Consider the following 22,986-nt stretch of genomic DNA (forward strand, 5'->3'; position numbering starts at 1 on the left):
TGTAGTTTCTTGGCTGCCTTATGCTACCCCATCCTTAGCTCAGGTTAGCTCTTGGTGCCCGAAAAGACCCGCCTGCCACTGGACTCTGAACCTGCGGGCAGATGAGCGGTGATGCCTCCACTAAGGGGCACATTTCTCTCTGCCAGTGTCTATAAAGCGGCTACTGGGCCAGTAATTGAAAAGGGTATCTCTTGACATCTGAAGTGTTTGCTTGGGAAGCTCTCCTTCAACTCTTCCCTCCCCCAGTTCATCCCCCCACCAATTATTCTGCTTTGTACACAGTAAAAGGGATGTTTGACATCTGTTTTTAGGTTGAAACAAGAGGACAGGCAGGCAGCATGAAACCCACAGGCCTTGATTTACTCAGTGTCCTACTTTATCCTGAACCAAACCTTTCACTCACAGTTCAGTTTAGTCATTGGCAGTGAATCAATGTTCCAAGTTCAACATAGGATATGTTGTTCCATGAAGTGGAGAGAGGCAAAAACACAGAACAACAGGAATTTATAAGGCCAGAAACAATGAAAATAATACCACATTTAACTAAAGAACAGGTGAATTGTAAGTCAAGTTGTTTTTTGAAAAAACACGTGGCATTGAGTCCCAACTTGTACTGACCGCATAAACCAGGAGCAAGGTATGCGGTGCGATTTTCTATGTCCTGGACAAGTGAGTTTTTTAAATGTTTTGTTCTGAAAGTTATTTAAATCTGCATATCTTGTGAATTTAACACAAAAGTTCACAACATTGGCAACTTAAAGTTTATCTTTGAATTTAAATCCACAGGCATCTTTTTCTTATTCTTTATATAGCAACCTTGTCTTACTTGATCATCTTTAGATTCGTTGTGCCCCAGAAGTTAAAAAAGAATCATATCATATATATGTATGTATATATATATATATATATATATATAGGAAAAAGGAATAGATGCTTCTAGCACTTTGAAAATATTAAAGTTGTTTTAAATATTTTCAATCGAACTCCACTGGAACCTGTGTGTTAGAATGGTACAGCATTACCAAATCAAAAGATATCCCAGTATTTCATTATTAATAGTGCTCCCGGGAGAGATCTTGTGCTGGAGCCATCAGCATGGACTCAGCAAGCTCTCTTAAAATACTTCGCCCTCAGGCTCCTAAACTCAAAGGAAAAATACTAGAATTTTCTTTTACAGAGTATAGAAAAAAAGCATAAAGGTCTATAGATAGAATAACACAGGACTATGTATGTGACAGGGAATTACTGCATTTTAGTTTGGGCTCTGAGATTTTAACCAAATCATTTGGTATTTTCAGCTTTTAATTTCCTCATCTGTAAAAGTGAAGATAATAATTCTTACGTCATACGGTATCTGGAATGATTAGAATGGAAATATTTCACCCCCAAATGTTATGAAGTGGAAGAAGCGGGGAAACGATTGTGGAGGACTCAAAACGCACAGGCGCTACTGCTGCAGCTGTGGCTCTGAGGAGCCACTGCAGGTCCACGATCTGCTGCGCTAACCATTTAAATCAAATCATTAATAAGAATGCCTTTAATTCAATTTAAATAATCCACATTTCACTCTAAAAGAAACTCTCTTCATTTTAATACATTTTTAAGCCTCGCTATTATAAAATCTCAAAAGCAGAGTAAATCAACAGTGGAAAATAAAAACACTTTCTATAAATATTTCCTTCCAAATATGTCTTTTGTTGTCACACTAATAATAATTCATATTAAAAATAATCTGAATAACATTTTACATTGTTTCAAAATACTTTTCAAATGGAGCCCTGAATTAGCTCTAACTTAAATAAGCATACAATTTATAATTTAAAAATAGAAAAGTTTGACACATTGTTATATTTCTACTGTTTAAAACTTTTATAGATGAAGAGTAAATAATTTTATACAATATTTTTAAACATTTGGTAGACAAAGCTTCCTCAAACAGATTTTTAATCCAAAATATTACTATAGGGGTGGAGGGAGGGATTAAATACATTAGAATATGCTAAAAGGACAAGTCAGTTTTTCCTAAAAATAAAATTCAGTAAAATCAAGAAAACAATTAAATATTACAGATTATAAGCTTCAGCTGTTAAAATTAGAAAACTAAGAACCACATAAGTTATTTTCTTTTCTAGTAACAGCATATGTAACCTTCGTATTTACTTTTAAGAGTAGTCTTATTAAAATATAAATATCTTAAGAGCTTAATAAATGTTTCAATAATGTACTTTGCTATTAGACATACATACAAGTATTTAGGGAGAATCCATAGCATCTTCTGGTTATACATTTAAAGAATCTGACAAGGTCATAGTCTTTTGTTTGACCTTATGTAGAAATAACTTGAACATAATTAAGACAAATTTGAAATCATTTTGGTGTATAATTGGGTAAGATTTTATTTTTAGTAGTTTTTTATAATTTCTTAGGAGGATTAGCTAGTTGTGAGAAAAATTAAGTAATTTAAAATTAATACTTGATACTTAAGAGTCTAGTTATATGTGCATATATGTATTAAAATCAAATAACTAAGCAATAATAGATATTTTGTTTCTTAGGTGAGGTAGATAAATTAAAATATTCTGGAACATAATCTGAACATTAAAAAAAAGGAAATAGCAATCACTGAGTCAACCTGTATAAATCAGACAGCTGGAGAATTTTTTTATTTTTAGCATATATACTATATCTCTCAAGTACAAGGCCTCTGATACACATTTCTACTTTCCAAAAGCTTGCTAATTTGAAATTCAAGTTTTTCATTTACTTAATGATTATTTAATCTACCTAGGGAATTTTTCTATTCAGATCAAAGACATCTGCAAGTAAACCGAAGACTACTAATTTTTCATTTTTTATGTTTAAGTGGTATTTTCCTTTTCTATACCTCATATAGTAAAATACAGCAGGTAACGCTATTGCTCTTCAGATGTTATATAATAATTACTTAGATGACAAAGAGTTAATAAAAATTTCAAGGTCTGCTAAAGAATTATGAAGCTCATCATTCATATCTTGGCTTCTAAGAAAAATTTTAAGAGTATCTAAAGCAGTTACTGCCTCGGTTTTTGATGGTAAAGGGAGTTCAGTTCCCAGAGATCCACCGTCATCCTCTTCATCAGAAACATAAAATCCGGTTTCGTCTGATTCACTGTCTTTGGTCCATACCTCGTCACCATTCGGCGCTGCCTCACACGTCTCCAGATCATCGTCCAGCGCAGCGTACTCTTCTATAGATAAGCCTTCGGGAAATTCCACTCCTGCTGCCTGCGCGTGGGCAACCAAATCGAGACCGGTGTCAGTCTCTGCATTTGTCTTGTCGCTTTCTCCCTGTTGAGATTTGAATCCTGCCTCTTCATAGCTCTTGACAATAGTCTCAGGGGTTACAGCCCTCCAACAGAGATGCAAGGTATCCACTGCATCTAGCAGGGAAAATGTAAATTCTTTGCTGCCTTCAACAGAACTTAAAAATTTCTTGATAAGACAATGTCGATATTTGATTTTAAGGCTTTGAATAACACCTTGTTTCATAGCTATAAATTTGGAAGACAAGCATGATGGGAAAAATGCTAACTCAATGGACTTTAGGTTCTTGACCTCTGGATGTGCAGGAAAAGAATCAACAAAAATTACTACTCTTCGTTGCTGGGCTTGAAATTTCTCATCAAGCTTCCGCATCCACTCTTCAAATACATCTGAGGTCATCCATGCCATTTTGTTAGCTTCATAATGCACAGGCAATGATTTTATACCTTTGAAACAATGTGGATTTCTGTTTTTCCCAATGATAAGCAAAGGAAGTTTCTCTGAGCCATCCATGTTTGTCCCAACCACCAGAGTTATTCTGTCTTTGCATAACTTTCCAATTGAGCATGTTTCTCCTTTAAATGCAAATGTATTTGTAGGCAACATTCGATAAAGCAGCCCAGTCTCTTTTATATTAAAAACATTTTTAGGATGATAATCATTTAAATAATAAGGAAGTACATTTTGGTGCCAAACAGTTGAAGGGTCTGCTGATACACCTGTAGCTTCTACAGGTTGAGCTCTGAATACTAAGCCATACCTGGATTTAAAGCGATCCAGCCATCCATTACTGCACTTAAAATCATTATGTCCCAGTTTCTGGGCAAAATCGTTAGCTTTTAGACGCAACATTGGGCCATTAACTGGCACATTTAGACACTGAGCAATTCGATACCACCTCATTAATGCCTCTTCCAGATCTGTGTAGAAAGCAGTTCTCAGTCTTTTTCTCTTTGGATCAAATCTCAGAGACTCAAAAGCTTCTAGAACTTTGTCTTTATTCTTCATAATAGAAGACAAAGAATTTTTCTTTATTCCATATTCAGCTGCAATCTCTGCTTTTTTCTTGCCACTTTCTACTGCATTTATGATGTCAATCTTTTCTTCAATGGATAGACTTTTCTTTTTTTTCACTGTTACAGGCAGAGCTGAGGCATCTGCAGAAGCTTCTGCCATCTCACCCAGTGCTTATCCAGAGATTTCTCCTCTTCCTGGGGTCTGTTTCTTTAATTAAGTTGCTTTTCCAGTGTGACAGCAATTGCTGCCCTTTCTCCCACTTCATATATTAAAAAGTTAGTACTAAGTCTTATTCCTTAGGAAATTGATGACTAAATATATAGTATGCAATAATTTAGAAGAGAAACTTCCTTCCCCAAGACCTTGTGTAGCACAGTTTATAGTCTATTCAGAGTTCCAGAAGTAAGCGAAAATAGAAATCTCATTATGTCAGAGCTGTCCAGTCCTGCTGATGTATTTTTGGAACTTCAATCCTTTAAGATGATCCATTTTATCCATTCGGGCATTAAACCTCCTGTTAATTCTGCACAAAGGCCTCAGAGATAAGAGCAAACAGCGTTCAGAAATTTTTATGCAAAATGTTACCCTTTAATTTCCAAGTCTTCAGGGCAGAGAAGAAAACAGTGGAATCCTTCTAGGGCTTGACCACATATCTTCTGTCTCTTGAAAATGTAAAAAAACAAAAAAACAAAAAATAAACCCCAGCATTTTTAGCAATGATATGTCAATTGAATATCAAAAAGAATATTTATACTAATTAGTTATGCTTTTAATACTAAAAAAGAATGGGAGCACATTTCTGAAAACATAATAACCAAAGCAGGAGAAATGCTTACCTTTGGAAGGGCCTCTGTAACAAGCTCTTTAGCTCTGCTCTGTCATTTGAATTTTCACTTGCCTTTGCATGGTTTGTAATATATACTTCTGAAATAAACCAGACAAATTTAATCTGTTTTGAAAATGTGTGCTTACCAAAATTAAAGAACTAAAAATGATGCTGGATGTATCTTTGGCAGCTATTTTTTACATGCAGTCACAGACTGCCCCCTCTGACTTCTCTAAAAGAAAAACACAGTCAGACAGCAGTCACAAGGTCCAACTTTTAATAGCACACGGGAGATGGTGTCTCCTTTATCGGAATCTGGTAGAAAACGCTGCACTAGGCCCTGGCTGGGGAGCTCCATTGGTTAAGTGTTGCCCTGATACACCAAGGTGGCAGGTTTGATCTCTGCTCAGGGCACCTACAAGCAGCAATCAATGAAGGCATCAATAAGTCAAACAACAAAGCTGATGGGGTTTTTTTTCCTCTCTCTCTTTCCCTTTCTCTCTCTAAAAGCAATAAATAAAAACTTAAAAAAAGAAAATGTTTCGTTAAAAATCAAATCGTGATTTCATTAGTTTAAGAATCTAAATCTTATTCTATCTAAATGTGTGAAAACCTAACTTTATTTTATTGATTTGACACATTAGCCAGATGCACAGAGGCCAGACAAACTTGACAATGCATCGGAGTAAACAAATTATCAAGAGGACAATGCAGAAAAAGACCTAGACTAAGAATAAAAAGGACAGTGACCATGGGTCTTAACCTCCCCACTTCCTTACCTGAAAAATAAAGGGCCTGCTGTAGTGTAAAGATACAGGCTTTGGGGCTAGGCGCACCTGAGTTGACAGGTGACTCTACCACTTAGTACTTAATGAGATCCTGGGTGGTTTACTTAACCATTTGACCTCAGCTTTCTTATTTGTAAAATAGGGGTTAACTACAGCACCTGCCTCAAAGGGTTATTGAGCACTCAGTGAGATTCCGTGAGAGCATGTACAGCACTGAGCAGAATATTTAGCACCTTACAAGGTGTTCAATGAATGTTTGGTGATGATATCCTCATTCTCATCTTCTCTCTAATGTCCCTTTTGTTAGGTCAGTATATAAAATTCTGGAATCTTACTGTACAGGGGTCGGCAAAAGTAAGTTTACAATTTATTCTTATATCATCACTTATTATTGTATTATTTGTTTGTATTACTTGTCTTTTTCCATACAAACAACTATAAACCAACCTTTGCCCACCCCTCTATATACTGAAAGCAAAGTCTCTTAAACCAAACAGTACTGAATCTACAGGCTTCAGGCCTACTGCAGACCCAGGCAGCAAACCAATTTGACATGTGGGTGTTACTGCTGTGTGAAATCGTGTGGGTGCTCCATCCCTCTAGCTTTTCTCTCTGTCCTCCTGGATTTCAAGATGACACATGCATTTTTTTTACACAAAATTTATTTTTAAATTTTTTGAGAAAATTCTTCTGCCTTTGTTGTCCAAATCAAAAAAGGAATTTTTGCCATAGGAATTACAACCAGTAAAGAAGTTTGCTGTTGTTATTACAAGAAAGGCCTTAATAATTATTATGAGAGCCTAGGTTTTAGTTTCCAAACCACTTTGCTTCCTATATTCTGAACAACTCAGGAGGAAGGTGCAAGCGGACTTCAAAACTCATACAGTTATAATGGGCTCGAGTGCAGTCTGGAATCCAGGCTCTGTCTCGTGTCAGGTCAGCCATGCCTTTCACTATGTCACAGTGTCCCTGAGTCACACTGGGGGAGCCTCCTCTGATAACAGTTACACGTCCCATGCCCCCAGCACCAAGCCCAGTCGGCATTTCCAATGCCTATCCAAACTGAACGACAACCACAAAGGGCAGTATCAGACCCCACAGAACAGGCCATTGTGAGTTCCGTGAACACAAATAACCACCGAGGGAAGGATGTGACCATTCAATAAAAAACAAGTACTAATATATGGGATATCCCATACATTTTTGTGCAATTTCCTATACATCATCTACAATTATTTCAAAGTAAAAATTTAAAAATATCTTGCTCTTATTAGGAAGATACCAACCTTCAGAAACTGAGGTAGCAAGAACCGACTTTTAAAAAAGACAAAACCAAGGAAAACTACTCTTCAATCTGCCAACTTCACTCTCACTTTTCTTTTGTCCTTCCTCTTTTTCTTTCTGCCTTATTTCATTTGTCAGATAGAAACCCTACTATCCCAATTACAAGGATTACAGAAAAAGTAACTTGAATTTCCTCCCTTATACCATCTCAAATGAAGCAATATAATATATATATAATCAGAGGTTACTGGTTATCTTGATCAATTCGATAAGTGATATGTCTATTTAGGGAGATATTGATTATTTTTTCTTATAAGTAATAGTATGTATTTCCTTTCAAAACAGTAGTCAAAGCTACAATATTCCCTTGTAAGATACAATATATCTTTATTACTGAAATAACACATTTCTAATGCTAAATTGGAGAAGCTAGACCTTTTCCCTAGAAAAGAATAAGGCACCTAGTGCCTAATCAATGAAGCTGACATTTTGCATTCTCCCACAATATTACATCTGAGAGAATAGCAGCAGCAAATATTTCTCAGAATTGTTCATTCTCTCAGTTAGGCTCATTAATCATTCTACCCCTTGAAAATATTACAGCAGAGAAGTGCTGTACTACCCATTAGAGCCTATTTTCTCTTTGTGAACAATGGAGCTAACTAAAGAAAACAATGGTCAATTCTACTGGTAATAATGGAATTGTAAATCATCTTTCAAAATAGAAGATACCTATTTGGTTTTGGTTTTTGTCTGTCAGAATGGTAGTATCTAGTGTTCTCTTGGATGCTGTAACATAGGTTATTAGGAGGCATATAAATTGGTACAAAGCTCATGTAGGGCAAATTAGCAATAGGATACAAAAACCTTAACAATGCACATAACTTTTATTCAGCAAGTCCATTACTTAGGATTTTCCCCCCAAGTAATTATAGATATAAAAATAATCAAGTTTATAAATGTATTCGTTTTTGATTGTTGCATAACAAAATTACCACACATGTAGTGCTTAAAACAAGAGCCATTTATTATCTCACAGTTCTGTGGGTCCAGAAGTCCAGTGGGCTCAACTGGGTCCTCTGCTTAGGGTCTCATAAGGCAGAAATCCAGATGTCAGTCATTTGGGACTCTCATCTGGAGGCTCTGGGGAGTACACTGGCTTCCAAGCTCATTCAGGTCATTTGCAGACTTCAGCTCTTAGTGGCTGTAGGACTGACGTCCCTGGTTTTTTGTTGGCTGTCAGCAGAGACTGCTGTCAGCTCCTGGAGGCCTCTGTCAGGGGCTTGCCTGTGGCCTTCTTCATTTCAGCAACAGAGAACCTTCCTCATGTCAAATCTCGCTCACATTTCCAATCTCTCTGACTTCCTCTGCTGCCACCAACAGGAGAAAACTCTCTGCTCTTTAAAGGCCCATGTAATCGGTGCAGGCGCACCCAGATTAGTTCCCCTTTGATGAACTCAAAGTCAACTGATTAGTAACCTTAATTACTGTCTTTTGCCTTGTAAATGGCACATTTTTTGCCCAAATTTTTGAGGGAAAAATAAGGATGCAAATTATACATGGGTATAATGATTAATACCATGGGTAACAATAATCCCATGTATGCTGTGCACAGAAACGTGAGTGTGCATTATATATGGCGATATACGGTACATCTGCAAAATCCTTTTTGAATGTAATATAACATAATCATGGGAATGATATCCTCTCACATTCACAAGGGAGGGAATTATACAAGGTGAGGATCATTGGGAATCATCTTAGAATTCTGCCACACTATAATATTCCTCAGTTGTTTTATAATTACAGACAAGATTGGAAATAACCTAAATGTGCAACCAAAAGTATTACATAAATAAATTAAGGAAAATCTCTATGCTGAAATACTACTGAGCCACTAAACATTATTTGATGATATGAGGAAAACTGAATGCTTTATTAAGTGAAAGAAGCAAAATACAAAACTGTATACCAACAGATAAAACAGACACTGAAAGTGACGTAAAACCAGGGGCTCATGGCTATTCCTAGAGTGCTTAGTGCCAACAAAAAAAGGTTCTCACTAATGATTTGTTGAACAAATGAAGAAAAAATATATACACATAGAAAAAAGGCAACTAAAATGTTAAATGTTAACTCTGGGTAATGGAATTACGAATAACTTCAGTTTTTTTTCCCTTTGTAGTTAAAACCATGTCTACTCTTATGTTCTACTCATTCTACTGTTCAAGGGCTTCTTTAAATGTTCCATTGATCAACTGGGACTCAAATCAACAATGTGAACCAGAAGGAAGAAATTCAACTGGAATGAAGAAACAGAATTTAAAAAACAGAGAGGCTTAGGAACCTCCAGGACAACTTTAAGCACTCCAACATCCAAATCATAGGGGTGCCAGAAGGAGAAGAGGAAGACTAAGATATTGAAAACTTATTTGAAAACATAATGAAGGAGAACTTCCCCAATCTGGCAAAGGAAATAGACTTCCAGGAAGTCCAGGAAGCTTAGAGAGTCCCAAAGAAGTTGGACCAAGGAAGCACAGAGCAAGGCACATTATAATTATATTACCCAATATTAAAGATAAGGAGAGAGTCTTAAAAGCAGCAAGAGAAAAGGAGACAGTTACCTAAAAAGGAGTTCCCATTAGACTATCAGCTGATTTCTCAAAAGAAACCTTGTAGACAAGAAGGGGCTGGAAAGAAGTATTCAAAGTAATGAAAGGCAAGGATCTACATCCACGATTACTCTATCCAGCAGAGCTATTATTTAGAATGGAAGGACAAATAAAGTGCTTCCCAGAGAAGGTCAAGTTAAAGGAGTTCATCATCACCAAGCCCTTATTATATGAAATGTTAAAGGGACTTATCTAAGAAAAAGAAGATCAAAACTATGAGCAGTAAAATGGCCACAAACTCACAACTATCAACAACTGAACCTTAAAAAAACAAAAATAAACTAAGCAAACAACTAGAACAGGAACAGAACCACAGAAATGGAGATCACATGGAGGGTTATCAGTGGGAAGGAGGAGGGAGAGAATGGGGGAAAAGGTACAGGGAATAAAAAGCATAAATGGTAGGCACAAAATAGACAGGGTGAGGTTAAGAATAGTATGGGAAATGTAGAAGCCAAAGAACTTATATGTACAACCCATGGACATGAACTAAGGTGGGGGAATGCTGGTGGGACTGGGGGTTGCAAGGCAGAGGGGGATAGAGGGGGGGAAATGGGACAACTGCATTAACATAATCAATAAAATATATTTTTAGAAGTGTTCCATTAATCAGTATCCTCTAATAAAGAATTTGTTTCCAGAGAATTACACTGTGCAATCAGTAACTACGTATTTTTCCATGAAAAGGGAACTGTTAATAAAGTGATGAAATTATTACATTACCAGAATTCCCCTAAAAAAGATCTGAAGACAGTACCTCTTTCTTTTCTGTTGAGGAAATAATATTGATAAATAGTATACAGTATTCAAAATCTAAGGCAAAGAAACAAGGTTACATTCATATTTACTTCATTCATAAAGGAATAATAGCAATATCCTTTAACCTGTTGCCTCTTTCCTTCTGGTCAATAAATGAAAGGTAGGCTGCTAGAGTTCCTCACAAGCCAAATGAATAAATGGTACCTGGTTTTTGGAAAGCTGAATAATAGCCAATAATAGTACAAAGGTAAATAAGTAGAAAATCCCCCTGTCATAAGCATACACAGCAGGCAGCTATTCCCTTTTTTTTTTTTCTCTCCAAACATAATTGCCAACTGAGAGAAAAATAGTTGTCATCTATTCTTCCTGAAAACTGGCAAGTGGAACTCCCGAAGCTCTAGGGGAAAAGGGGGAGAGAGATGAGGGAGGGAGGGAGGCAAGGAAGGAAGGAAGGAAGGAAGGAAGGAGAGAGAGAGAAAGAGAGAAAGAAAAGGAAAAAAAGAAAAGAAAAAAGAAAGAGGAGGAAGGCAGGGAAGTGGTTAAGAAAGAAATAAAGGAAAAAAGGAAGAAAGGAGGGAGGAGCCCTGGCAGGCGGCGTAGCTCAGTGGATTGAGTGTGGGCTGGGAACCAAAGCATCACAGGTTCGATTCCCAGCCAGGGCACATGCCTGGGTTGCAGGTCATAGCCCCTGGCAACCACACATTGATGTTTCTCTCTCTCCTTCTCTCTCTCCCTACCTCCCTTTTCTCTCTAAAAATAAATAAATAAATCTTAAAAAAAAAAAAAGAAAGGAGGGAGGAAAGAAAGAGGAAGGGAAAAAATGTCTCCATCTAAGCAAGGCTACATTTAAAATAAGGTCTTTCCGGTAGTATGAAAAATTCCCCAAAGAAAGTACATAGACTTTCAGTTTTCCATCACCAGCTCAAGCAGCTTCCAGTGTTTTCTTCAAGCCAACCTGCCTTCTAATTCCCCTTGGAGCAGGAGAAATCATTGGTAAGATTAATCCTGTACATAGCCTTGCACAGCATTACACTATGTTATGAGGACTAATTATACACAGGGCCAGAATCACACTAGACTAAAAAGTACCTGACGTGAAGAATAACACCGTCACCAAGTAGAAGTTAGCATTAGTTCCAAGTGGGTTCAAATCCATCAGAATCTCTATCAAAACCATTAGCAGCTTCCAAGGACACCATCCAGCTAAGGAAAAATAACTAGAACAAGTGTCCATCTTTCTAACATACAAAAAACCTCTGAGTGTAACAGACTAATAGACTAACTGTAACGCAGCTACATGACCCCAAACTCAAGACAACTAGCGGGAATCCTTAGGGTACCAGCCAGCTCAAAACAGTTAAGTACGCGTCACTCAAGAACCGCCAGCACTGGCTTGCACCTCCTCCTCCTGGTCACCCTTTTGGGACTTCAGAACACTTGTGTTTAGCTACCAAATTCCATTCGGTTTCTATACAGTAAGAGCAGTAATTATTCTAATTGGGACCCTTTTCTTATAACTGAGAAGACTAACAAGATGGCTTTGAACAAAGAAGTCCAGAGTAAGCTATAGAACTTAAGTTACAGTTTGAGTGAACTGGCATATATTTGCTCTTTCCTTTTAAGAACAGAGCTATGTAAGATAAGAGTCCTTTACATACAAATTTATGTTTTGGAATTTCAGCGCTGTTTTTTGCCAGAGGAGGTGTCCTGGAGATTTCAGAACATGAATATTTTTTTTTTACCTTTGAAACATTTTTAGTGTCATGGGTATTTACTATTCATGGATATGGGGAAGATATCGGTACAGGGATATATTGTACTGTTCACTGTGTTGAAACTCCCTAGAAATTTGAAGAGGCAGAGTCTGCCTTTGGGCACTTATGAAATAAGTTATGAAGTACATCTTGTTAGTGAATGTGACAAGGAAAAGCAGGTGAGAAATATGGTCTAAAGAAGGATAAACCCCACGGAGTGCACTGTTACGTTTCGCCTTTCTACAAGTGAAATGGCGGTAAAAAAAAGAAAGAAAAAAAGAAAAAGAAAAAAAGTGGCCACGGCTGTCAAAGGAAAAGCAGTCCAGAACCTTGAAGGGAGACGTGTGTGGGCGAACCAACTGTGTGTACAGTATGTAAATGAGCTTCACGTATGTCTAGCACCATTGCGAGGCCATACATTCCCTCTAGTCAGCGCTGGAGCTAGGGAGAGTATCCCAAGTCCCGTTTGGGGCCTCAATTTAGGAAACTACAAAAAGATCTAAGAGAAGGGATTGTTGCGCGGTTTCTACAGACCGGGCAATGATCTTATGTAAAGGGCAAACAAAGAAAGGAGAAATCAGTGGTATGGATAAAGAAAGAGAAGCAGGAAAGAGCAGTATCGGGAATCCACTGTCAACGAGGGAGCAGTGCAGAAAGTGATCACAAAGACAGAGCAAGTAACAAGAACACAGGGATGGGGGGCGTGGGTGGTCTGGTCTTGCTGAAAGGCGTGAGCGTGAGTGACGTAGCGGGAGGGGGCTCTCCAGGCACTGAAGAAGCGGGGCGGGTGAGGCGCCTGCATCCCACCAGTTCTCTAACCCCGCATTCCCTCCACCCTCCCACCCTTCGCGGGGCTGGAACAACCTCCGTACTCTCCGGCAGCTGAGAAAGAAGCTTTGGCTTTCCGGTGATTTGCGTGGCGGTGAGCTACGTCCACTTCCACCCTCCCGCCACCAGCTCACCGTCAGTTGGGAGAGATGCCTAACGCGTGAAGCTGGGGTGTGTGAGTGAGAAAGAAGAATGCCGAGGACTCCTGGAGACCTCCGACCACTCAAGATCAGGCCCGCGCGCCCTTCCGCAAGCTCCCAGCTCTGCCCTGTGCCTCAGAACTCTCGTACACACCCCTCTGTGATCCCGCCGAAGCCAGAAAATTACCAGGGCAACGGCACCAGCGAAGCCCCGGATGTGGTTGCTAAGGCCGCAGCGAGAGGGGCGGGGCTAGCCTCCGGGAGAGGGGCGGAGGGGTCTCTTGGGAGACGCGCTGGCACCATAGAGACGTGGCCGGCTCTTGGAGATTGAGGGAGAGAGAGGACGTCCAGAGCCAAGGACAGCGTTACTTCCGGTTTCCTCACTTCCGGCTCCGCAGTTCGCGTCGTAGGCCGGGTTGGGAGGTCTCCCGTCTGTGTCCTCGTCGGTTGGTCAGTGAGAGGCTGTGACAGCTGCTTTAGCTTCCCGCCCCCGAGAAGCCGAGGTGCGTGGGGGGAGGGGAAGAAGGAAAAGGCCCAGGTCCCGTTTCCGCTCACTCCTTCCCAGGGTTAAGATCATTCCGGAGAGCAGCGGCAAGGATCTTCCTCGACGTGAGAGCTGCGGGGTTCCCAGCAGACAGGTGAGGGCGGAGCTGGCCCACCTGGAAGCAGGCGGAGGAAGGCTAGTCTGAGTGGTGGCTGTGGCGGACACGTTGCCTTTGGGGTTCCGGACATGCACAGGACACTTCTATGCTTAGTCTTTAGCATGTTTGCCCAAGTGTTCAGTTTTTGGTTTCTGCCCTTTCATTCCTCCAGTCCTCCCTGAGTGTGTCCCCCGAAATAGCTGGGTAAAGAGGGAGGCCTGGCCCTTACAGGGCGGCACCCTCTTGGCTTTGCATGCATTGGGTGGGAAGAGGGGTTGCAGGATCCAGGTCTTTCTCAATTAAGCCTCAGAGTGGGCCACCTTCAGGTTTGGTGTCCATACTTTATGTCTCTTCTCTCCCTGCATCCCCCACTTCCTTTCTCCCTCAGTGCGAGACGGGGGACAGTGATAGTCCCTCCGAGAGTTTCTCCGGGCAGTAGTGCAGGAGAAGCCTTGCTTAGGAAATGTCCCAAGCCCGACTGCTCGTGGGAACGTCCAAGGAATGCTGGAGTTTGGGAGGGAGGTTGTGCTGTCGTTCCTCTTTGCCAAGTTACTGCTGTTTACGTGTCTAGGAAAAGGAGAGATTTTTTTTTAAAGAACAGTTTCTAGATGCTTTTTCCTTTTACTTTATTGTTACTTCCTTTTTTTGTTCTTATCTTTCTCCAGCATTTTGATCTCAAAAAAGTGTGTAGTTTACACTTCCTGCAAATCCTTTAGCCACCTCCCTTTTTAGGATTTCTGTTCCTGTGCCTTAGTCATCTCCTAAAGTATATACTTTCTCTGACTTGGTTCTTATTTGATAAGGAAAAGTGGAAGATATGCAAGACTTTTCATAAACTTGTGCTTTGACCTGCAAGGGTGTGTTCACGTTTATCGCTTAATTAACTTCATTGGCATGGAAATGGGCACCAGAACTGGTTACTTTAAATGAGTCCTGTGTTAAGGCTGCAGGAATTGGCCATGGCATTGCTGCTCTCTCAGAGTGATTACAACACACTATATGTTAGTACTGTTTTAATCCACTTTTTTTCCCCGTTTGTCCTGTTTGTTTTCCTTGCCTAGCATGACCAACACCCTCTCCCAGCCACCACAGTCTGACGCTAGAAAGTATTTCTAATCTTATTTTATTTCCTAGATTAAAATCTCTGCCTCACTTTCATTATTTTTCAAAGTAATAAATTATCTTAATCTTGGGTTATGTCTGTGACTCAACCCCAACTCTGAAATTATGTGCAAAGTTTTGTGTGAGTGCATTTTGGCATCGGGGGAGGGTCCATTCTTTTTATCAAATTCTCAAAGGAGATATATAATCTCCAGATAGTGTGTGTATGTGTGTATATATACAACATATATGTATGCTGTATATATATATGATATATAACCCCCAGTTGTATAACCATGTCTTAGTGTCTTGTTGAAGTTAATGGAAACTTTTGTGGGGCTTTATTTTTCAAAATTTAAATAGCTTGTTTGGGGAGAGTAGAATGCAGAGATTCTAGCTTTATACTGAAATCTCTCTAACTACTTCAAAACATCACTGTTTCTAAATTCCTCCCTACACCTAGAGAAGGAAGTAAGTTGCCTACTTTAGTTCCTGATTTGTGGTTCTGAGGTTTCTTTTTAGGGATAGCTATTTGTGGCCAATGCCATGAAGATACAGTGTGTTTATAAATTAATGTGTTTATTAGTTTTTAAGTGCATATTATATATCACCAACCTAGATACAGTTCAGTGTAAAAAAATAAATTCTTATTGCACTTTGCACTCGTTTTCCCGTTTTTCACTTTAGGCATCCACTTTGGGCCTTGGCTTTGCCCAAAAGGATGGGCAAATAAGATGTTTCATAGTGTTGTCTATAAGCTTTCAATATACTTTTGCTTATCATAACATCCCCTTTCCCACCATTCTATAATAAGTATATTAGTGATTGTTCTCTCTTTTGAATAAGTTAGTACCCTTCCAAATCTAAAGCAAGTTTAGAGTGCATATTTGAACTTACTGATTTGGTTATGCAGTATGTGTTGATGAAGGATTAAAGTTCTAAATAGTTTACATTTGTTTCATAGAGTGTTAGAACTTGAAGAGACCTGTAAAGCTTATCATAGTCTGTATAGAGGAACCAGTTTCTTCTGCTCACAAAATAAAATAATTTTCTAACACCCTCACTTGAGGAGGAGCAGAAAACATAACTTTACAAAGAGTAAATTATACTATGTTAGTTTCCTTCTAATGTAATGACGGAATCAGGCAATGTGGTGTTATATCTAACACCATAACAACAATTAACATTCATTTGCTTACTGTGTGGCAGGCATTATGCTACATGCTTTGCACAATGATCTCATGTAATTTTCACAGCAGCCTCAGAAGACAGCTAAAATTCCCATGTTTATAGATGAAGAAACTAAATGATTACTATGAAACTAAATAATTAACTGAAGCTAAAGTAATCTGCTCAGGATTACACAGATGGAGCCAGAAGTGAACCTAGGCCGTCTGACTCCCGTTTGTGAGCCCTTAGCTACCGCTCTAGACAGTTTCTATCATATTTTCTTTACATCTTGTTTGGCCTGAGTTAGAGGTATCTCACCTGCTTTTTTGTCAGCCATTAAGAAAATAAGATATTTTCTTTTACTAATCTACAGTGGACAAACACCTGGTTGAAGTCATACCGAAAAGTAGGACAAAGAGAAATAAATTTGGAGTGTTATTTGATAGACTTTTGCCATGGGGATGGATATAAATGTGTGTGTGTGTGTGTGTGTGTGTGTGTGTTATGACATGAGGAGTAGAAAATGTGAAAATAAGGATTTTAAATAATAAACTCAGCATTGTGAGAGTTGAGAGGTACGTATACAGGGTCCGGCAGAAGTAACGCCTGCCTGAGTGGTTGGTAGGATAAGAACACGGGTGTAAGAATTTATAGCTTTGATTTGAACATTTTGGCTAAAATGTCATATGGTGTGCTTGATTGTGATATTGTTACAGAATTACATGCTTATGATTTTGAAACAAAGGTTTTGTAATAAAAAAAGGCATTATTTGTGCCAGACCCTGTATACTCCAGAATGATAGATTTGGGATAGAGTAAGCTATAAATTCAGGATGGAGGAAGGAGTAAAAAAACAGAGAATTTACGATGCTACTTCTATGGGTGAAGAACTAACAATATATGTACAGACTGGAAAGAGTGGTTGCACATAATATGGAAGATGACGACTTAGGGACCATGACAGTCTCAAAGTCAGATAAGTACCAGCATTAGTTCTAGCGTGTGTGAAGAATAGTGTAAAACAAAAGAATCTGCAAATAATCTTATCTTTGGTCTCAACTAGCTTTAGGCTGTCATGGAAGCCACTGAACAGCGCTTGCAGAGTCTCAGCTATTGGCTGCTAGACAAAAGTATATTTTTTTCCTTTATTCCTTTTCCCTTTGTTCCCTCTATCTTACTGTTATTCCCCTCTCCTCCATTACTTTTAAACCTTCATCTTCAGATGGTTATAGGCAGGTGTTGTTGGAAATTGCTCATATCTTTTGTGAAAATGTGGCAATATCATTGCCAGTTCTCACCAAAGAGTTTTTTTCTTTCATTTTTGTATATCTCTGACAGCTTTGGGCTAGCAGCTCTTCAGTGTTCAAGCTTTATCCTCTTTTACCCTTTGGAAAATTGTGACACACCATCTTTGGAGCAGGATCGTAAGAGTAGCAGAGTTGGATGGTGAACCCTAAATCATCCAGGGGAGAGAGTGAGTTCGCCAGCTCATTTCTGCTAGCATGAAATAGTGCTTCAGACAGGTTTTCCAAACTTTCCTGCATCGTGGCACTCATGGAAAATGGTTATATTTGTATGACAGGCTGAGCCAGGCCCTCCCTGGCTCGCTGGAGGCAGAGGGGGCAGGGAGAGAGGGTCAGGATTTCAGCACATCTGTGATCCATCCTCAGCACACTGAATGGAAGGAAAGCTTTGGCCTAAAGAGGAATCTGTTACTCTTTGTTTAATACCTTCTGTTTATTCAGCATATAATGATTTACAAAGCACTTTGACATACATTCTCATTTTATTTTTATTCCACTTATGTCAGGACATTATGTTATGTAGGTAGGACAGATAACATTACCATGTTACACATGAAGAAGTTGAGATTTTAGATCAAGTTCTTTGTATGAGGCCACACGTAATAGGGATGGGTCAGGTAGTCAAAACCCAGGTAGAAAGAGTCCTTGGGGGTTAAGCAGTGGCAAGTGACCTCCAGAATGGCCAGGATCCTGTCTGTTTGGTTTCGGAGTGCTACCTCCAGCATCTAGGACAGCTCTAGGCACGGAGAAGTTCATCATAGCTGTCATTCATTGAGTGCAACTCTGACTAGGCATTATGCTTTATAAATGCTATCTGTGTATTAGGAATTCTTACTTTCTGGGAACAAATGAAGGAATAGGTGTAAAAAGCAGCAGGAATATTCAGTCTGAGGTCACTCAAGTAGCAGAAGGAGAATTCAAGACTCGGTAACTGAAGTCGCTTGACTCCAAAGCTTGTACTCTTCTCACCGTAGTGACTAAATGATTTTAGGACATTGCAGAGTAGAGATTGGATTCTAATTAAAGGGTGTGACACTGGTGACAGGAGGGTGATGATGAAAGGAAGATAGGCAAGTGGACCGTTAAATGTGTATTTGTAGCAGTTTTGAGGTAGAATTCTAGAGATGAAGACTGCCTAATTGGATTTCCAGGGTATTTGAGGATGGGTGTGGAGCAGAAGAGAAATGTGCTAAAACTCAGAGAGTAACTTGGTCAGTGGTGCCATAGGCACTGCTAACTAAAGGCTTAAAAATCTAGATCCTCTTTATATTTGGCTAATGCTAATTGTAGATTATTTCCTAAAGGTAAGTTTACAGATTATTTTTATTTTCCTCTTTCTGTATTTCCTAATTTTTCTATATAGCACATTAGTTATACGAGTAACATATTCTTGAAATAAAAGTTCAAATAATATAATAAGCAGATGGAATGAGAATTTCTACTTCTCTGATCCCTCTAGGCCCCACACCCACTTCTAGTTAATTCACAGTGAAATACACGAGAAAGCACTAAACCCATGATAAGACCATATGCCTATTTAAATTAGTTAAAAATAGGATTTAAAAAACTCAGTTCCTTAGTCACACCAGGCACATTTCACGGGCTCAGTAGCCATATGTGTCTAGTGGCTGTTTTACTGGACAGTGCAGGTTTAGATCATTTGCAATAACACCGGCCAGTTCTGCTAAAACTTTAAAATACTGTGCAGTTAGTGACATAATTACTATACTTTTGAACCAAGATTTTAAAAATCTGTGTCTTGCATTTTTTGTATTAGCTGATAAAATATTGCCATGTTTTCTCTCAGCTTTCTGTTTTAATTAAATACAGCTGGTCAAAGTCTGATGTTTTTCTTGGATATTTGGGGCTATAGTTAGCTGCTTTTCTAGGATAAAGATGTCAGCTTTTTTAAGAGCCTAAGTGTTTTCTATCCCCTTGAACTCTAGAACTGTATCTTGCTTTGTAGTTGGCACCCTCTTGAATAAAGGCATCTCAAATACAGTATGTCTAAAACTAGATTGATTTCCCTCTCACTTCCCACCCCTCAGAAAACCCCAAATGTTGGTCCTCTGTCTTTGTTCCTTATTTCAGTGAATAGACTCCATTATCTTTCCTGTTGTAAAACTCAGAAAACTAGGAGTGATCCTTAATAACTGTCTCTCCCTGATATGTCCAGCCTGTCAGGTTTTATTAATCTTGAATCTGTCTATTTCTTCCCATTTCTACTGCTACCACTTTAGCTCATTACTGTCGTCTTGCCTAAAATTTGGACACTGGCCTGAATTCTTGTCTGCCTACTTCTGTTTTGGTTCCTCTCATCCGTTATCCATCCTGATGGCACAGTGATTTATTTTGGAACACACATCCGATTGCCACTCTCCACTCCTCTCCCCCAGTCTTTCTATGGTTTCCCATTGCTTCTAGGGTAACAATGACACTCCTCAACAGTGCCTGGGCCTCTAGCCCCATCTTTTCCCATGTTCTGTTTGACTCTCCACTTCAGCCAAGCCAGCCTTGTTTCAGTCCTTGTATCTGTCTTGCTCCTTACCATTCACCATTCCAAGGCCTTTGCTCGCATATACATTTCTCCCTGTCTGGACCACTCATTCTTTACTTTACCTTCACTTGTCCCCTGGCTGTCCTTCACGTCTCAGCTGAAGTTTTGCTTCCTTAGGGAATACTGGAACCTCCAGATCAGATAGTAACATCATACATTTACCACAGTTCCAGCTTCTATTTGCTTGTGTGACTACATGATTGTCTTTCTCTTCCACTGCCTCCAAACTCCGTGAAGACAGGAACCACATCTTATTTTCTTGTTTGGCCCATTGTTGAATCCCTAAAACCTAGCTGGGCTTAGTGCCCAACACCTAAATATTGATTGAATTTCCAAGCTGATATTATTAGAGGTTTCATTCCATGGATTTTTGTAATATAGGATTTTGAATATTAATATTTATAAATATAGTAGATAATAGAGTAGTGGTAAAACTGCCAGTTATACTACTTTTTTAAGTATGTGAAAGCAAATTAGTATTTTACTAATATAAACTTACATTATTATTGAAAACAGTTATAAAATATAGCACAGTATTCTTAGATTACTGTATAATAAACTCATATTTTAGAACAGTTTTAGATTTACAGAATTATTACAGAGATGGTGTATAGAGTCCCACATACACCAAGCCCAGTTTTCACTATTACTGACATATTACATTGGAATGATACATTTGTCATGATTCACAAACCGATATTTGTACATTATTACTAACTAACGTGTTCAGGTGGCCTTGGTTTTCTCCTAATGTTCCTATTCCAGGACCCCACACAGGCTCACACATTACATTTCGCTGTCATGGGTCCTCTTGTTTCTCAGATGCCTGGCTTTTGATGACGAGTTGATAGTTTTGAGGGTTGTTGGACCTGTATTTTGTAGACTGTTCCTCAGTTGGAATTGTCTGACGTTTTTCTCATAATTAGTCTGGGCAGTGAGTGTGTTTTCAGGAGGAAGACGACAGAGGTGAAGTGCCATTCAAGTCTCGCATCAAGAGTATATACTGTCAAAATGCCTTAGCACTGTTGATGTTAAACTTGATCACCTGGCCTGAGATATTGTTTATTAGGTTTATCTGTTGTAAAGTTACTTTTTCCCCCTCCTCTTTTTGCACATTGTGGTTTTAATAAGAAAGACACTACAGGAAATACACACTTAAGGAGTTGAGGGTTATGGTCCACCTCCTTAAGTGGAGTAGTACATAAACTTTTATGAATACTTCTGCAAAGGAGATTTGCCTCTTCCCCCCACTCATTAAATTAGTCATTTGTGTTTGTGTGTGTGTGTGTGTGTGTGTGGGTGTAAGTGTATATACACATCAGTATTGACCCATGGATATTTATTTTATACCTTGAGTTATAATCCAGTACTAGTGACCTATTTTGTTGCTCAGACTGTTCCAGCTTTGGCCGTCGGGAGCTCTTTCAGCTGGTTCTTTTAAGCAGCTTTCTACTTTCTGGCACTATGAGATCCTCCAAGCTCACCTTGTGTATTTCTTGCCCCAGTTCTAGAATCAGCCAGTTGTTCAAGGAGCGCTGATTCCCTTTACCAAAGGATGGTATAAGAAACCAAGACCTGGGCACTCTGTGTGCTTATTGTTGTTGGGGTTGCTGCTGGGAAATGTGAACTAATTCGTGTATGTGTGTGTGTGTGTGTGTGTGTATACGCACACATACATATCTATAAATACTTCTTCTATATGTAACTGTATCTGTATAAAGCTATATTCTTAGATTATTTGCTCTGAGCTTTTTCCACTGAAAAATTACCTGTGAATATTGACGGGTTTATTTTAGACAGTTTTGAGAATTTAGTAACAGAATTAAAGTAACTCTCCAGCTCTCATTCTTGGTTGGCTTCACTGCTAATGCTCTGGAATTTAGCTAGCCATCTATGAAGAATGAGGACACAGTACACTGAATAATTTAGAGTTTATTTACAGCTGGTTTTCTTTCAGGGAGTAATTTAGTTTTGAGAGTCTTATCATTTTACTTCTCATTAGTTTCTCTGTAACACAACCTGAATGGGGAAAATAAAAAGACTTTTCCAAACAGTTAATTTAGTTACTTGGTTAAAAGTTGGTAAAAATGGTAGGTGTGGGAATAATTGATTACCTGTTAGATTGATTTTTAAATTGTTTCCCATTACTAGATGTAATTGAGAATTATCTACATTTTGCTTAAACTTTCTACTTTAGAATTGTCTAGACTGATTTGCTTATCTTAATGAACAACCTGAATTTATCACTATCTTACACGCATGCAGTAAAATAGCTTTTGCAAATACCAAATAGTTGTTAACATAAAGGCAGCATGATGTGATTCTTTATTCTCTTATCTCTTTTTGTTTGAGTATTCTACTTATGAAAGAAAATGTAATGTACATTAAACATATTAATGTGGTAAATACCATTTTCAGTTCAACATCATTTGCATTGGACAGGGAAAAGGACTTTTTTCCTATTTTAAGAAAACTACCATCATAAAAAACAAAATTATTTTAAATTGTTTTGACTAAGAAAGCTTCTGTATTTTGGATATTATTTTTCAACTCTAAACGTGTAGTTATTTACTGTGGACACTGTGTGTTTAACTCTTTTTTTTTTTTTTTTTTTTACTGTAAACAAGTCAGTTCAATTTGAATTACAAAATTAAAACAAGCCTTCCCATTCTCTTCCTATGTATTCATGAGTGAGAAAAGGTAGACATGTTTCGATAGATTTCATTGGGAATGAAGGAAAGAGAGCCACTTTCGTTTGTCTCAGCCTGGTAGCCAGTAGGCAAGTTCAGATGCAAGCAGTCCCAAGTTCTGCAACTTTCTCCCCTAAGTTCCCTGTATTTAC

At 38.6% G+C, this 22,986-nt stretch overlaps 2 protein-coding genes across 10 annotated transcripts in view; one reads left to right on the top strand and one right to left on the bottom strand.

The window, feature by feature from the left end:
* Positions 1-1,526: 1,526 nt before the first annotated feature.
* On the bottom strand, positions 1,527-13,662 carry TIGD4 (tigger transposable element derived 4). Of its 4 annotated transcripts, XM_036031906.1 has the most exons (4): positions 13,366-13,623; positions 8,256-8,454; positions 5,157-5,244; positions 1,527-4,982 (listed from the first exon to the last, which is right to left on the bottom strand). In XM_036031906.1, the coding sequence occupies exon 4, from the start codon at positions 4,477-4,479 to the stop codon at positions 2,941-2,943; it is 1,539 nt and encodes a 512-aa protein (XP_035887799.1). In that variant the 5' UTR covers positions 4,480-4,982; positions 5,157-5,244; positions 8,256-8,454; positions 13,366-13,623; the 3' UTR covers positions 1,527-2,940. The 4 variants fall into 4 exon arrangements, with proteins under 4 accessions (XP_035887799.1, XP_035887800.1, XP_028375548.1 ...); XM_036031907.1 differs by lacking the exon at positions 8,256-8,454 and having other exon boundaries at positions 13,559-13,662; XM_028519747.2 differs by lacking the exon at positions 8,256-8,454.
* A 97-nt stretch (positions 13,663-13,759) lies between these two features.
* The window catches only part of ARFIP1 (ADP ribosylation factor interacting protein 1), a 78,839-nt gene continuing 69,612 nt past the window's right edge, over positions 13,760-22,986 (top strand). For 2 of the 6 annotated variants that reach the window (XM_036031908.1, XM_036031911.1), the window contains exon 1: positions 13,791-14,009. The gene's annotated coding sequence lies outside the window, so the exon portion shown is untranslated. Of the gene's footprint in view, positions 14,010-22,986 lie in introns of all 6 variants that reach the window. The other 4 variants (XM_028519748.2, XM_036031912.1, XM_036031910.1 and 1 more) reach the window with 3 other exon arrangements.

The sequence above is a fragment of the Phyllostomus discolor genome, chromosome 8 (assembly GCF_004126475.2).
Source record: "Phyllostomus discolor isolate MPI-MPIP mPhyDis1 chromosome 8, mPhyDis1.pri.v3, whole genome shotgun sequence".
Taxonomy (NCBI): Eukaryota; Metazoa; Chordata; class Mammalia; order Chiroptera; family Phyllostomidae; genus Phyllostomus; species Phyllostomus discolor.